Source organism: Camellia sinensis, chromosome 3 (genome assembly GCF_055761805.1).
Source record: "Camellia sinensis isolate YWXY chromosome 3, ASM5576180v1, whole genome shotgun sequence".
NCBI classification, from domain to species: domain Eukaryota; kingdom Viridiplantae; phylum Streptophyta; class Magnoliopsida; order Ericales; family Theaceae; genus Camellia; species Camellia sinensis.
The window spans coordinates 177,737,490-177,750,905 of NC_138963.1; the positions used below are offsets into that span (position 1 = coordinate 177,737,490).

The 13,416-nt window shown below is 38.6% G+C and overlaps 1 protein-coding gene across 15 annotated transcripts; it reads left to right on the top strand.

Moving 5' to 3' along the window:
* The first annotated feature begins 918 nt into the window (after positions 1 to 918).
* LOC114305069 (vacuolar-processing enzyme-like) lies at positions 919 to 12,993 on the top strand. 15 transcript variants are annotated; one of them, XM_082921548.1, is made up of 9 exons: positions 919 to 1,174; positions 7,491 to 7,655; positions 7,801 to 7,902; positions 9,444 to 9,518; positions 9,609 to 10,819; positions 11,080 to 11,892; positions 11,984 to 12,265; positions 12,441 to 12,686; positions 12,777 to 12,993. In XM_082921548.1, exons 7-9 carry the CDS (start codon positions 12,194 to 12,196, stop codon positions 12,882 to 12,884), a joined length of 426 nt encoding a protein of 141 aa, XP_082777674.1. In that variant the 5' UTR covers positions 919 to 1,174; positions 7,491 to 7,655; positions 7,801 to 7,902; positions 9,444 to 9,518; positions 9,609 to 10,819; positions 11,080 to 11,892; positions 11,984 to 12,193; the 3' UTR covers positions 12,885 to 12,993. The 15 variants fall into 15 exon arrangements, 14 of the variants coding, with proteins under 14 accessions (XP_082777674.1, XP_082777673.1, XP_082777671.1 ...); XM_082921547.1 differs by having other exon boundaries at positions 9,448 to 9,518; XM_082921545.1 differs by having other exon boundaries at positions 7,801 to 7,898.
* Positions 12,994 to 13,416: the final 423 nt, after the last annotated feature.

Here is a 13,416-nt window from a genome sequence, read left to right on the forward strand (position 1 = left end):
GAACATGTTGGAGTTGTGCCTGAGAGTGAGACTCTTGAAGCAACCTATTCAACCCCATAATCATAACTCTGATGCAACTCTAATAAAGAGATTATGTTGAAAATGTTCTGATTTTTGAAACTCCACAATAATGTTCAACTCCAAAATCATTTTTCTGGACACCATCGGTATTTGGATTTTGGAAACTCCACAATAATGTTCAACTCCAGGTAGGTTGCTTCATTTTTCTGGTTTTCAGGTATAGACCCAGGTAGGTTGCTTCAATCTCTATACCATCGATATTTGGAGCATTGAGAAGAAGACGAATCGAAAGAACTAGATACTGATACTAATGATCAATAACAACATCAACAACAATTTGAAGAAGAAAAAGAAGAAGCAGACGGGGGTTCGTGGGTCTGGACGTGTTTGAGCAAGAGTACTGGTACAATTGAAACCCTAGGGTTTCCCTTTATGATTGCACTTAGGGCTGCTTAGGGACACAGATTTTCTAATTCGAATGTTGTCGATCGTAATTCTTATAAGAGTATGGGGTGAGGGACCTTAGACTACAAAAGAACATATTGTGGACCTAATCCATTACTAAAAGTTGGATAGGGACCTTAGACCGATTTTTCCTAAAAAAAGAACCCTACTAAATCCCTCCAAACCCTTTCTTTTTTTTGGTGCTTCAGTTTTTCTCTCATCTCTCTTTTGCAAAACAAACATTATCTGCCTTCAGCCCTGCCTTTCCTCCTTCAGTGCTGCCACCAACGTTACCCGTTCTCCTCATTCAGTGCAGCCATAGGTAGGATTGGGCAGCGGATGTGCTGACCCGACAAATCCAACCCAACGTGTTTTGAGTAGATGCATGACACGTGACGGGCAGATACGGGTCCAAAATTTTTAATTTCACAGGTTTGGATCAGGTCGCGGATTATCTGCCAATTTCAATCTCGTACCTGACCCTCCTTTATTTTTCCCTTCACCTATGTCCTCCCCCCCCCGCTTTCCCTATGTCTCCCCCCATTTTTCCATTTCACGTTTTTCTTGCCCTAGGTTCTTCCTTCGACGACTCTCTCTCTCTCTCTCTCTCTCTCTCTCTCTCTCTCTCTCTCATACTTAAACAACGGCGAGCAACGATCGGAGATCAGTGACAGTGAAGGTGAGCAGCGATCGAAGCCTCGATTGGAAGGTGTACGGGGAGGAAATAATTCTCCTCGTATAATCCTGTTGACCAAGTCCACGCTCCTCCGTACGACGTCGCTTTGTCACCTGAAAACACAAACGTGAGCTAGCCGGCGGGTGTGTGCCGGAAACCTCTCCGATGCCTAAGTCAGAAAACTTGACAAATAGACAAGGCTCTAAGTTTTCAGAAAGATTGTGTTCAATTACCTCCTCCAAGGTGATGCTTGTGAGTTTTTATAAGTTTCCCGCGGCACAATCCTAGTAGGACTTGTACTTCTCCACGCAGAGTCCTCCTAGGATTCATTCTTCTAAGGATAATGCTTATCCTTTTACACCCTCCCCCACTGCTTAAACCAAGTGGGATGGTTTTCTTTACGGCCGAACTTCCATTTAACCGAAGTAAAATTGGCTATACCGAGCCACAGAGGGCCGAACTATCCTTAGCTCGGTCTTCTCCTCCAACTCCTTACTTCGGCTGCCCTGTTCAACCTTGATGTGCTTAGTTCAAACTTCCAAGTAACAAGTTCTGACCGACCTAACCATCGTAAGTCACGACCGGACTAATTCCGACACCGGCCTTCCCAGAACATACTGCGACCGGACTAACTGAGACCGGCCCAACTGTGAGTTGCCTCCAGACCGGAGTAGTTTTACTCTTCCTTGGACCGAAGTAACTACCTCTTCTTGAGCCGGAATAATCTCACCTCCTTGGGCCGGAGTGAGTCAACATCTCCTCAGAACCGGAGTAAATCTATCGTTCTTGACCGGAGTAACTCTAACAGCTTGAGCCGGAGTGCCTTTAATCTCTCCTGGGCCGGAATACCCTTTACGGCCTTTTTTACTCAGTCCTTCGCGTTTTGGGCTTCAAAGCCCAACTCGCAGCTCGGCCCAATTTTTCCCAAAAATTACCCTCTCAATTGCCCCTTAATTCCATCTGCGCAGCATGATTGGGATTATCAGTCTACTGGCCGAGCTAGAGTTCATTAAGCCTTTCTAGCCGAGCTTAAAACCCTTTAGCCTCTCCAGCTGAGCGAATTACCCTCAGGCTCTTCAACCGAGCTAATTTTACCTCGGGTATTACTATGTCCGGTCAAAACGTCCCTTCAATCACAGCGACTGTAACGCTTCCCATTCCAGTGACACGTGGCAAGCTCTGATAAGCTGCGGCCAACTGTCATGCCGCCCTTCAGAAATTTTGTACTGTTCCCGCCTCTTTTTGCCGCCTTTTTCTCTCCCTTCTTTCACAAAACATCCTTTCCACTTCTGAATCATTCACCTGCATCTACCTTCTCTCTCTGTCTTCATCTTCTTTCTGTGCCTCTACTTCCATACTCAAGCTGGTGTTCTTGCTGCCACCGTTTCCGACTCCAGTCTTCTGCTTCATCTTTTCCTGGTAAGCAATCCTTTTTCCTTTTCTTTGTTTTGCTTTTATATTCTGTTTTCCATGCTCTGCTTGCTTTTGCAAAACATTTTTCTTCCAGTTCTAATTTACTTTAGTACTTTCATGGCAAAAAATTAGTAAAGCCCGTGGCTATATATCATATACCCTAGAGAAAACTCGATTTCGATCCAGAATCACGTCCCAACCGAACTAGGATACTGTTTGTGTTATGTATGTAGATAGATTCAGAGAATGACCGAACTAGAACTTGTAGGAATATCAGTAGTTTCTTCTGAACCACTTTAGCCAAGCTAAGATCACCGAACAAACTTGCACCTACCGAACTAGGTACTTCGGTCTATAACCGAGCTAAGCTTTCGGGGCCAAGCCGGTTTTCTTCGTTCTTAAACCGAACTCGGAAAGCCGCCCCTAGAGGCTTAACCGAAGTAACTCTATTCACACTACAACCGTTTTAGGCCTTGGGGCTAAACCAGCTTTCTTAGTTTTTTAGACCGAACTCGGAAAGCTGTCCCTAGACGAAAATCGGTCTAATCTGCTCAACACCGAGCTAACAAACCTTCTGATGAACCGAGGTAGAACCAGCCCACTAAGCCGAAGTAGGATTTGTATATCTTGCTTATAATTTGTAGCGCGGTCCAACGATCTGTGCTTAACCACTTTGTTTTCTACTTTGCAGACTTAGGTTGCCCAAGCACTCCTGCGTGTGCTCAACCGAGCTACTGAGCCTAGTTTTTGTACCAAAATAATTTATTCATAAATTATACAACAAATGGGTAAGTATAGATATTTAGTCGAAACCCCTGGTGGTATGGCCGAATTTAGGCAAGATTACCAGATTCCTGATGACGTCCAACTGGTGTTGGCCAAGAAAGATGCTACTCCCTGGGACAATGAAGGCTTCGTCCCTTTTACCCTTCAATCCATAATAGAAACCGGACTACGGTTTCCTGTCCAACCGCTAATCTGCGAATTTCTTAGACAGACTAGGTTGTGCCCCACCCAACTGTCCACCAATACATATCGTATTATAATGGGAATAGCCGCATTAAACCACCAAACCGGACTAAATCTTGGCCTAGCCGAAATATTCCATCAGTATTCCATCGGCTCAAAGAATGCTGGGTGGGTCTATTACCTTAGAATTCGCCGCCGCCGAGAGAAGATAATTAAACACACTCCGGACAAAGATCTTAACGATGATGATTTCTTTTGGGTCTCTGGGAACTTTGAGGATTTTCAGGCTCAAATTCCTGGCCGACCTATAAATTGGAAAATGGGAGAGCCTGGTAATTTAACTTCGGTCTTCTTCTCTGCATTTTATTTCGGTTCTTCAGTCCATTGACCGAACTAACACTTCTCTTTTTTGCAGATTTTGCCCACCTCCGTTCTCTATATAGTTATCCCAACCTTGTAATTTTGCGAGCCGCATTACGGTGCCAAGAGAGGAGTTGGGCTAAGCTTCTGAATTTCGAACCGACCTACCGTTACAGCGGTCGACGGAAAGCAAAGGTAACCGATTTTCTTCTCGAGGAAGACCCAGAACCGGACCCAACTTTGCCCGAGATAAGACTTGTCCCACTAACAGCTGAAGAAGAAATGGCAAAGAAAAGCAGAGTTAGGGCCCTCCTGACCGCAACAACCAGGGCCGAAGTAACACCAACTACTGAGGTGCAGCCCGCCGTCGTGGCCCTTCCTTCACAACGGCCTTCTTCATCTCGCCCTTCAAAACGCGCCCGATCTACGTCAGCCGATCAGCAACTTGTTGATGAAGTCGAATCCGTCCCCCAAAGTCCTCATCCTGCCTCCCAACCAGAGCAAACTGACCGAGCTCGATCTCCGAAGTGGGCTCCGCCTTTGATCTTCAACGACCGAAACATCAAAGCCACTGACTCGGTCGTGGCTGAAAAAGACCACCAACTGGCCTTTAACCTGGCCAAAAGTGTGTGCCTCCCCAAGGACATGGAGCACCACTTGAAGCAGCTGAACACCGAAATGAAGTCAATTCGGTCTGCTTCTAAGTCCATGATCTTGGTAAGTAGCTTTGTCTGTTTTTTCTGTTTAAATCTTTCCAACTTTTACTTCGGCTGAAAAGAGATCTTCTTCTTGTTAGGCCTTGCAGAAGAACAACATCACCTACAAGAAAGTCCAAGAACTCCGCAAAACCACAAGGCAGGCGATGGCGGAAGCCGAAGCAAAGGCGGCCGAACTAGTAGAAGCCGAGAAGAGATTGGCCGAGCTACAAGCGGAGAACGGCCGTCTTGCCGACGTGGTTAGTTCAGCGGAAGCGGAGAAGCAAAAAGCCGCCATTGTTATGAAGGACAGGTATCTGCGGGAGTTGTTGAAGCTTGAGAAGAGAAAAGACGCCGAAATACGCGAACTAAAACAGAGCGTGGAGGCGGCCGAAAAGGAGGGGTACAAGCGAGGTTACAAGGAGGCTGAAGATGCCTATGTCAAACAATGCGACGCCGCCAAGGAGCTTTTCTTCAAGTGCGGCTGGAGGGCGGCTGTGGAGAAGCTCGGTCATGATCAACAGACCGAGGTCTTCAACCCTCCAGAGTACTTTATACCGAAGTCCCTTGCGGAGTATGCGGATGCCATCCAGCAGCAATTCCTTGAAGGTTCAGATACTGACGAAGATTCTGCTTCTGAGGATACTCCGGTTGAAAACGTGGATCAGATAGATCGGCCGGAGTCCAGAGTGGAAGATCTGACTATTGAACAGCCAAATGAAACTGTGGCTCCGGTCGATACCACTATTGTGACTGAAGGAGTCTTGCCGCCAGAGACCGGTCTTCCAGCTGACACTGATGCTGCCTTTGATGCCGAGATCGAAGATCTTTTTGCTTGACTTTGTATTCTTTTTCTTTGTAACCGAACTACACTCGTTTGTAATGACTTTTTCTTTGAATGAAAATTTTACGCTAACTTTTATTCCGGTTGTGGTATGTATGCCTGCACTTTGTAATGTCTTCTATTACTCCAACTGTTATTTTGGTTTTAGCTTTTTACACTATGCTTACCAGCCAACCACTCCTTAGCCGATATACTTACTTCGGCTGAGGAGTAACAAGAGTTGGTTTATTCCAGCAAACCACTCTTCAGCCTTGCACTTACTTCGGCTGAAGAGTAACAAAAGTTGGTTTATTCCGGCCAACCACTCTTCAGCCTTGCACTTACTTCGGCTGAAGAGTAACACGAGTTGGTTTATTCCAGCCAACCACTCTTCAGCCTTGCACTTACTTCGGCTGAAGAGTAACAAGTGTTGGTTTATTCCAGCCAACCACTCTTCAGCCATGCACTTATTTCGGCTGAAGAGTAACAAGTGTTGGTTTATTCCAGCCAACCACTCTTCAGCCATGCACTTACTTCGGCTGAAGAGTAACAAAAGTTGGTTTATTCCAGCCAACCACTCTTCAGCCATGCACTTACTTCGGCCGAAGAGTAATAAGTGTTGGTTTATTCCAGCCAACCTCTAAGTTAGTTTTTTCCAGCTAACTTAGAATAATGTTTGGTTATTCCGACCAAACGTCCTGCAGCCTGGATCCTTATCCTGGGCTTAGGAAGGGTGTTGGTTTATTCCAGCCAACCTCTAAGTTAGTTTTTCCAGCTAACTTAGAATAATGTTTGGTTATTCCGACCAAACGTCCTGCAGCCTGGATCCTTATCCTGGGCTTAGGAAGGGTGTTGGTTTATTCCAGCCAACCTCTAAGTTAGTTTTTCCAGCTAACTTAGAATAATGTTTGGTTATTCCGACCAAACGTCCTGCAGCATGGATCCTTATCCTGGGCTTAGGAGGGGTGTTGGTTTATTCTTCACTTCTCTTCTTTGCTCTTCGCTTCTCTTCTCCTTCTCTTCTTCTCTTCTGAACCCGCGTTCTGTGTTCTCAACCTTCTCTTCTTCTCTTTTCCTCCTGTTCTTCTCTTTTGAACCTGTGTTTTGTGTGCTCGACCTAATCATAAATTCCTTTTTGATGGAGTGGGTACGCGATTGATAAAACTATTTGTAAGCTAATTGATAAAACTAGCAATTGAAAGCAATTGATAAACCTATTTTTAGAATCTGATTTTGCAGATTTTAGTTCTAATTCTTTACTCATTGATTTGGGGTTTTTACAAATTAAGCTAATCTTCTTTCATTTGTGGGTTTATTTGATTTGGGGTTTTGTGATGATTTATGGGTTTTTCATTTGTTAATTTGTTGGTATAAGAGCTGTGATTTTGAATTTTCTGGATTATTTGTGTGAATTGCTGGTTGTTCAAGTAAATTTTTTTGTCAAATGCAATATACTTGTTTTTTTGGGATTAATAGGAGTTAACGCTCTTTTCTTTTCTTTTCTTCTTCTTCTTCTTCTTCTTCATCTTTTGTGTGTGTGTTTTGTTTCCAACCTGATAATTAAAAAGTTAACGACTTGATGTCAATGAGAACATAGAAATTTGTTACTAAGAAACTGTGAATATATCATTGTCAATAACTTGTAATTTAACTTCAGATTTGTTGTTAACTTGTGATTTAACTTCTGATTACAATGTGAATGTTAGAAACACAAAGCTCAAAATAATTTCAAATATAAATAATTTCATAAATGTTGAGCCTGAATTAAAACAGTGAAGAACTACTTGAACATTAAGTCAAAAAATGGCCCAAAATAGTTTAAATTAGAAAATATTAACTAGCTCCTCAAATCCTAGAATTAGAATCTTTTAAGTGATTATGATTGATGTTTCTGGAATGCTTGGAAGGAGACAAAAGTTAACAACCAGTAAAAAGGGGTTGATATATTTCCTCGACTCCATGTACCTCCACAGTTTAATATCCTGAATCTCATGACATATTTATGTGTGTTCTGTTCAGGGCTTACTTTTATTTTATTTGTTTTCCCTTTCATTTATTGATTCTAATATTTTATAATTTTCTTTTTTAGGCTGATGTTTGTCATGCCTATCAACTCCTGAAGAAAGGTGGGCTTAAAGATGAAAACATCATTGTTTTCATGTATGATGACATTGCTCAAAATGAAGAGAACCCCAGGCCTGGAATCATAATCAACAGTTCCCATGGTGATGATGTATACAAAGGAGTGCCAAAGGTCTGTGTCCTTTTTGTGCATTAGGTCAATTTTAAATTAATGAAATTGTATTCTTTCTTTCTCATTTGGTGGGTTTTTGTTTGAGCAGGATTATACTGGGGAAAATGTCACTGTTAACAACTTTTCTGTTATCCTTGGAAATAAGACTGCTCTTACAGGGGGGAAGTGGAAAGATTGAGGATAGTGGTCCAAATGACCATATTTTCATATTTTACAGTGATCATGGGGGTCCTGGGGTGCTTGGTGAGTAAGCACTCTCTCTCTTCCTCTCTCTCTCTTGAGCATTCCGTCTACATTTTGTTGGTTGCTTGGATTGACTATCTTGAGCATTCGTTTGTATCTATATTTGACAAAATAAGGAACCAAAAAAATATACTGTGGACTTCCTGTATGTTAGAAGAGAGGATCCTTTAGCAACTTGGTCTATCACCAATTCAAAAAAATCTCTATCTGGATGATTTTGGAATTTTACGGTGAGGAACTCTATATTTAATATATTTTGGTGCATTTCTAATATATTTATCATGGAAAGGCCAAACAAAGGGGGTTATATCTCTGATCTAGGTGTATGGAATTTAGGTGATTAAGAGATTTCTGAAGCCTCAATCCAAAATCTTCTCTTGTGCTCTATTTTGATATTAAACTTCATATAAAATAGAAAAGGGTAAAGTTGGTTTCTAGACTTTAGATTCATGAAAGTGTGCGAAAGGGAGGATACTTACCTAGCCACTCTTATAGGAAATGAAAATGTTCGGGAGGCCCTTTTTCAAAAGGAAATAGCCGATTTACATTTATTGACTTAGTTCTTGGATGTCTTGCGACTGCAATTTACAAATATGGTAATAATTTGTTCACTTGAAATTTTTCTCTCTTCCCGTAGAATATACAGTCTAGGCTCAAATTTTGATACGTACACACTAAAATTAGAATGGGGAAAATACTATACAAACTCACAGATGTGGCTTGCAGAAAGGGAACTTGAAATAGGACCCACTGAAGTTATATGATTGGAATAACTCATGTAAGTGAGAAAAGTTTATGATATTTGTTAGCTTGTATATCACTACTGTTAGAATAAAGCTGCTTAATTCTCCTCAGCCCTCTCCCCTCTCCCCTCTCCCCTCTCCTTCTCTTGCCTGCTCTCCCTACACCCACTATCTTTTCCAAAGTAATAAATTTAATTTTTTTTTTTCATTTTAAATCATAAACCTAATGTTTTGGTCAATACCCCATGCGTTTTTCTTGGCAAGTGGAAGTAATTTAAAAAAAAGCATAGGAAGCAATGTTGACCACACCTGGCAGAAGGTCCAATTTGGGCTTTGAGGTCTTCACAGTATGTCAACCTAAAATATCTATATGTTTTTATTTTCACATACTGGTATACTTCTCTGTTGATACACTGGAAAATAAGAAAAATGTACTTAACCATTGGGAAACAGAGATTTTGTCTATTTTATTTTATGTGATTTGTCATTATGACTCTTATTTTAAGACATTGTGCGTTTGGATAATTATCAACCCCCTACTACTACCACAGTTTTGTATTAACTTTGATGAACATTCTTTAATTAGTCCTTATATGCGGTGGCATACAAGTTGATTTTCATCTGAACGGATTCATAGATTCACATCATGTCATTCATTCACGCTATTTCACCTTATGAGAAAATCAAATATTGATTTTCATTTGGATGGATTCATTCACTCTTTTTAATTAAAATATTTATTTATTGTTTTTTTATATATAAAATTTTTCCTATTCACCTAACTTTAATTAACTCGGCATAGGCAGACATGGACAAGAGTTGGATTGTATTAGGTAGCACAGTTGATGGAAGTATAAGTCGGGCATATTATGATGGGGTAATATCATTTCTTCGTTTTACAATGGCGGTTATTTATACAATATAATTGATAACGTGTTAATGTTTTTCTTGTTTATTTTCTTTGCAGATTGGTTTTTGATGACGTTTGGAAGCATACTTGCAAATCAAGATTGAATTTTTTTTTTCCCTTGAACTGATACTTAGTTGTAGTTGCAAATCAAGATTGAGTGTTGATTTAAAGTTGTTTGATGAATATATTTTGATTTATAATATAAATTGTTTAGTGAATTTTTTTGTAGAGTGGTGTATAATAACTAGTGGACTTTTTTAGTACAATTAAAAAGCTATTGGGATATGAGCAGGGATATTTGTGAAATAATAATTTAAATTGAAATATAAAATATAGAATAAGTTTAGTGACGAATTTGTTTTGTCATTTGTACTTGTTATTATGTCGAAGTGATTATTCGTCGCTAATAAATATTTTTGTGACAAAATTTATTGCAGCTTATATATGAAAGTTTTCATTGATTTTGTTGTCTGGTGTCTAAAAATTTCGTCACGTATATATATATTTTTGCGACGAAATATATTTCGTCACCCATGTATGACTTTTGGAGACGAAAAATTTCGTTAACTTTATATTTTACTGTGACGAAATTATTTCTTCATCAATGATTAACATGCGTGACAAATTTATTCGTCAATTAAAGTTATAAATATGGTACTGCATAACTATTTGGTGACAAAAATAAGGATTTTTTGTCACAAAATATTGTTTTATTGGTGACAAAAAGTTTCTTCACTGAAGTAATTTCATTGGTGACGAAATTACTTTTCGTCACGATAGTTTTTAGTGACAAACATTCAATGATGAAACCGGTGAGAAAAATATTTCCTCATAGATATCTATAGTGATGAAATTAGCTCTTTGGAGACAAAAAAATTTCGTCATTCAAGACCCAACTTATTGTATGTTGATGGGCTTTTGTCACCCTTGTGGAAGATTTGGAAATGATGAATTCATATGCATGGTCGACTACAGTTGCATCCACGTTGACTACTTCAATCCAGTCTTCATTAGGAAGTCCTGAGAATGTAACTGGATGTGTATTTCTTCTTTTGATAAGTAAATTGAACTAATTGAAATATTATGCAATCTATCTTTAGAGAATTAATTAATTTCAATTTTTTATTTTATAGTACTGGTTATGCGAGCACAATACCCTCATTCAACTTGAAGGTAAAAATTTGTGTCCAAGGCTCCTTCGACGGGACTTATCAACGTTGAGGAAAAAGTTGATGAAGAGGTCATTGCAAACACTAAAGCCCGAAGAGGTATCATTTTTTCAATCTCAGCCTTACTGGTTTACTTTGCTTAAAATAATACTTACATAATAAAATGTTAGTCTTGAACAGAGTAAAAGTTTACTTCAAATTAGAATAAAAGTTTACTTACTATCAGAGTAAACTTTTAGTTTGAAAGTTTACTTACTATCAGAGTAAACTTTTAGTTTGAAACATAGTAAAATTTTACTCTGGTGGTTAAAGTTTGCTTCATTGCTGACTTCTTTTCTTTTTCTGTTTTTCAAATGCAGGTGAATCATAATGAACTGAAGCCCATTTTCAGAGAAGAAATGAATCTCATTCGCAATGATGAGGAAGAAGATGTATTAGACATAGAGGAAAATTTGAAAACTGAAAAAGATGAAGATCGTGTAGCTGAAGCTTTAGGAGATGATCAAACTTTGAAGGACTTCATTGATCTTGGGAAATTAGAACGAGTTTAAAAAGAAAATAAGAGGCTGAAAAGTGAGAATATGGCATTAGTTGAAGAATTAAAGAAAATGTGGGAAACAATACAAAAAATACAAGAGGATCAAGAGGCAAAAACAAAAGAAATGATGGAAAAAATGAGCAACACAGAGAAGGAAATAGAGAAACTGAAAAAGGAGTTTGAAGTACTCAAATTTGAAAATAAACAGTTGGTTGAACAAATTGAAGAAAATGTAGTTCATGCGGCTACTCAAGCTTTTGCTTTTAAAGAAATGCCACATGATAAAAGAGTAGAACTAGAGCAAAACTTTGTGATTCAGGCTACATTGAAAGAAACACCTGTAGTCATAGAGCCATTGCAAACATCCATGGTCTAGAAAATCAAAATCAAGGCGAAGAGGAAAAAAGAGATTCTGATTTTGAATGTTAGACAAGAGAGGAAAAGAAAAAAAAAAGATCACAAAACAAACAATTGAAGTGATATCAAATGAAGTGATTTATGTTGACAATTTGCCTCTAAGCCAACCAAAACCAATTGAAAGGGTTTTGTTTCCAGATAAGGCTGCAATATGCAAATTGCTAGATGAGAATGATAAGCATCTACCGAGCAAGATTTACAATTTGGAAACCAAAGAGTAAGACCATTTTAATTTTATCAAACAACAGATTTTTACTGTTATCAAATTGCAACATGTTAATCAATATTTTTTTTAACCTTATGACTAGTGCAATCATATGGTCCGACACAGGAAATGGTGTATATGTTACATTGCATGATGTGGATGCAATTTTGGGAGATGGTGATACTGCAAATAATGGAAGTGGCCATTCAATTTTCAATGACTAGTGTTCACTTCAATAACTAAAAATAGTTCATTTTATTAACATATATTTAATTGATTTTTGTTTTTTGAGGTCATTGACAGCTTTGTAGAAATGCTTCAAATTGAGCAACAAGCAAAGAAGCTAGAAAAGAATAAGTCATTCTTTTTCTCAAGTCTTTATTGGGTAAGCCATCAATTTGTGTTTAGTTTGAATTAATAAAATTTTACTGTGGTTTAGTGTAACATTGTACTATATTTTAGAGTTAATTTTTACTATTTGGTTTGCCAAAGATTGACAACTCATACAGTGTGTCACCAGCACAACTTGACACATGACACTCTTATTTGATTGAATGTAGTCATTGGTGAAATGGGGTTATGGAGATTTGAGAAATCATTTAATTGACGAAGTGCTTAAGCAAGATTTGAGTGGATACAGATTCATTCACTTTTGCATGAACTCCAATGGGAACAAGAATGAAGAAAAACCCTATCACTGGACGCTGCTTGTATTGGACACTGAATTTGATGAGTGGAGGCATTATAATTCTTTAAGGCCAAGAGACAACAAAGAAGATCCTTACCTTAAGGATGCAAAACAGATTGTAAGTGTTTTGCATCATACTAACAGTAAATTTTTACTGTGTTTTATTCTTGTATTTAATTGTGACCAAACAATTATGCAACGATGTTAGATAACATATGTGGAGAACAAGTTGGCCAACAAAAGGAGGAGAGGTACAAGAAAGTTTGCAAACTTGGTTTCAGTGAAAGATAGTCCACAACAACGCCCAACATCATAAGTATTTCACGCTACTACTACATGTTTGAATTGGTAATTTTCAAATTTGACTAAATCTAACAAGATTTTGATTTTTATTAACAGTGTTGATTGCAGAATTCTTGTATGTTATATCATGCGCCAAATCATAAGAGATGAGCCTATTGCAAATTCTATGGAAGAGAATGAAATTAACAATTTCTGAGAATCAATAGTGCATCAATTTTTGAATGATTATCCAAAAGCATAGAGTGAGGAACAATTCAACCTTAAAACAAAAATAGCCAAGACATAAGACATCGAGGACAACGATGTGGACAACTTTTGGGAACTACTATGAATGATGTGTGTAATTTCGGTTTTTGTAAATGAAAGAATGGTGAAAAAGTAATTGTAAGCGAAAGAATACTAAAAGAGTATTAGATAGTATATGCTATATCTATTGTTCTAGTAAATTTTACTGTGGTTTGGTGTTAATACATTATTATAGTAGGATATTATTTTGACTAGGAATGAACGTTGTTATGGATAGAATACAATGATATAGGTTATAC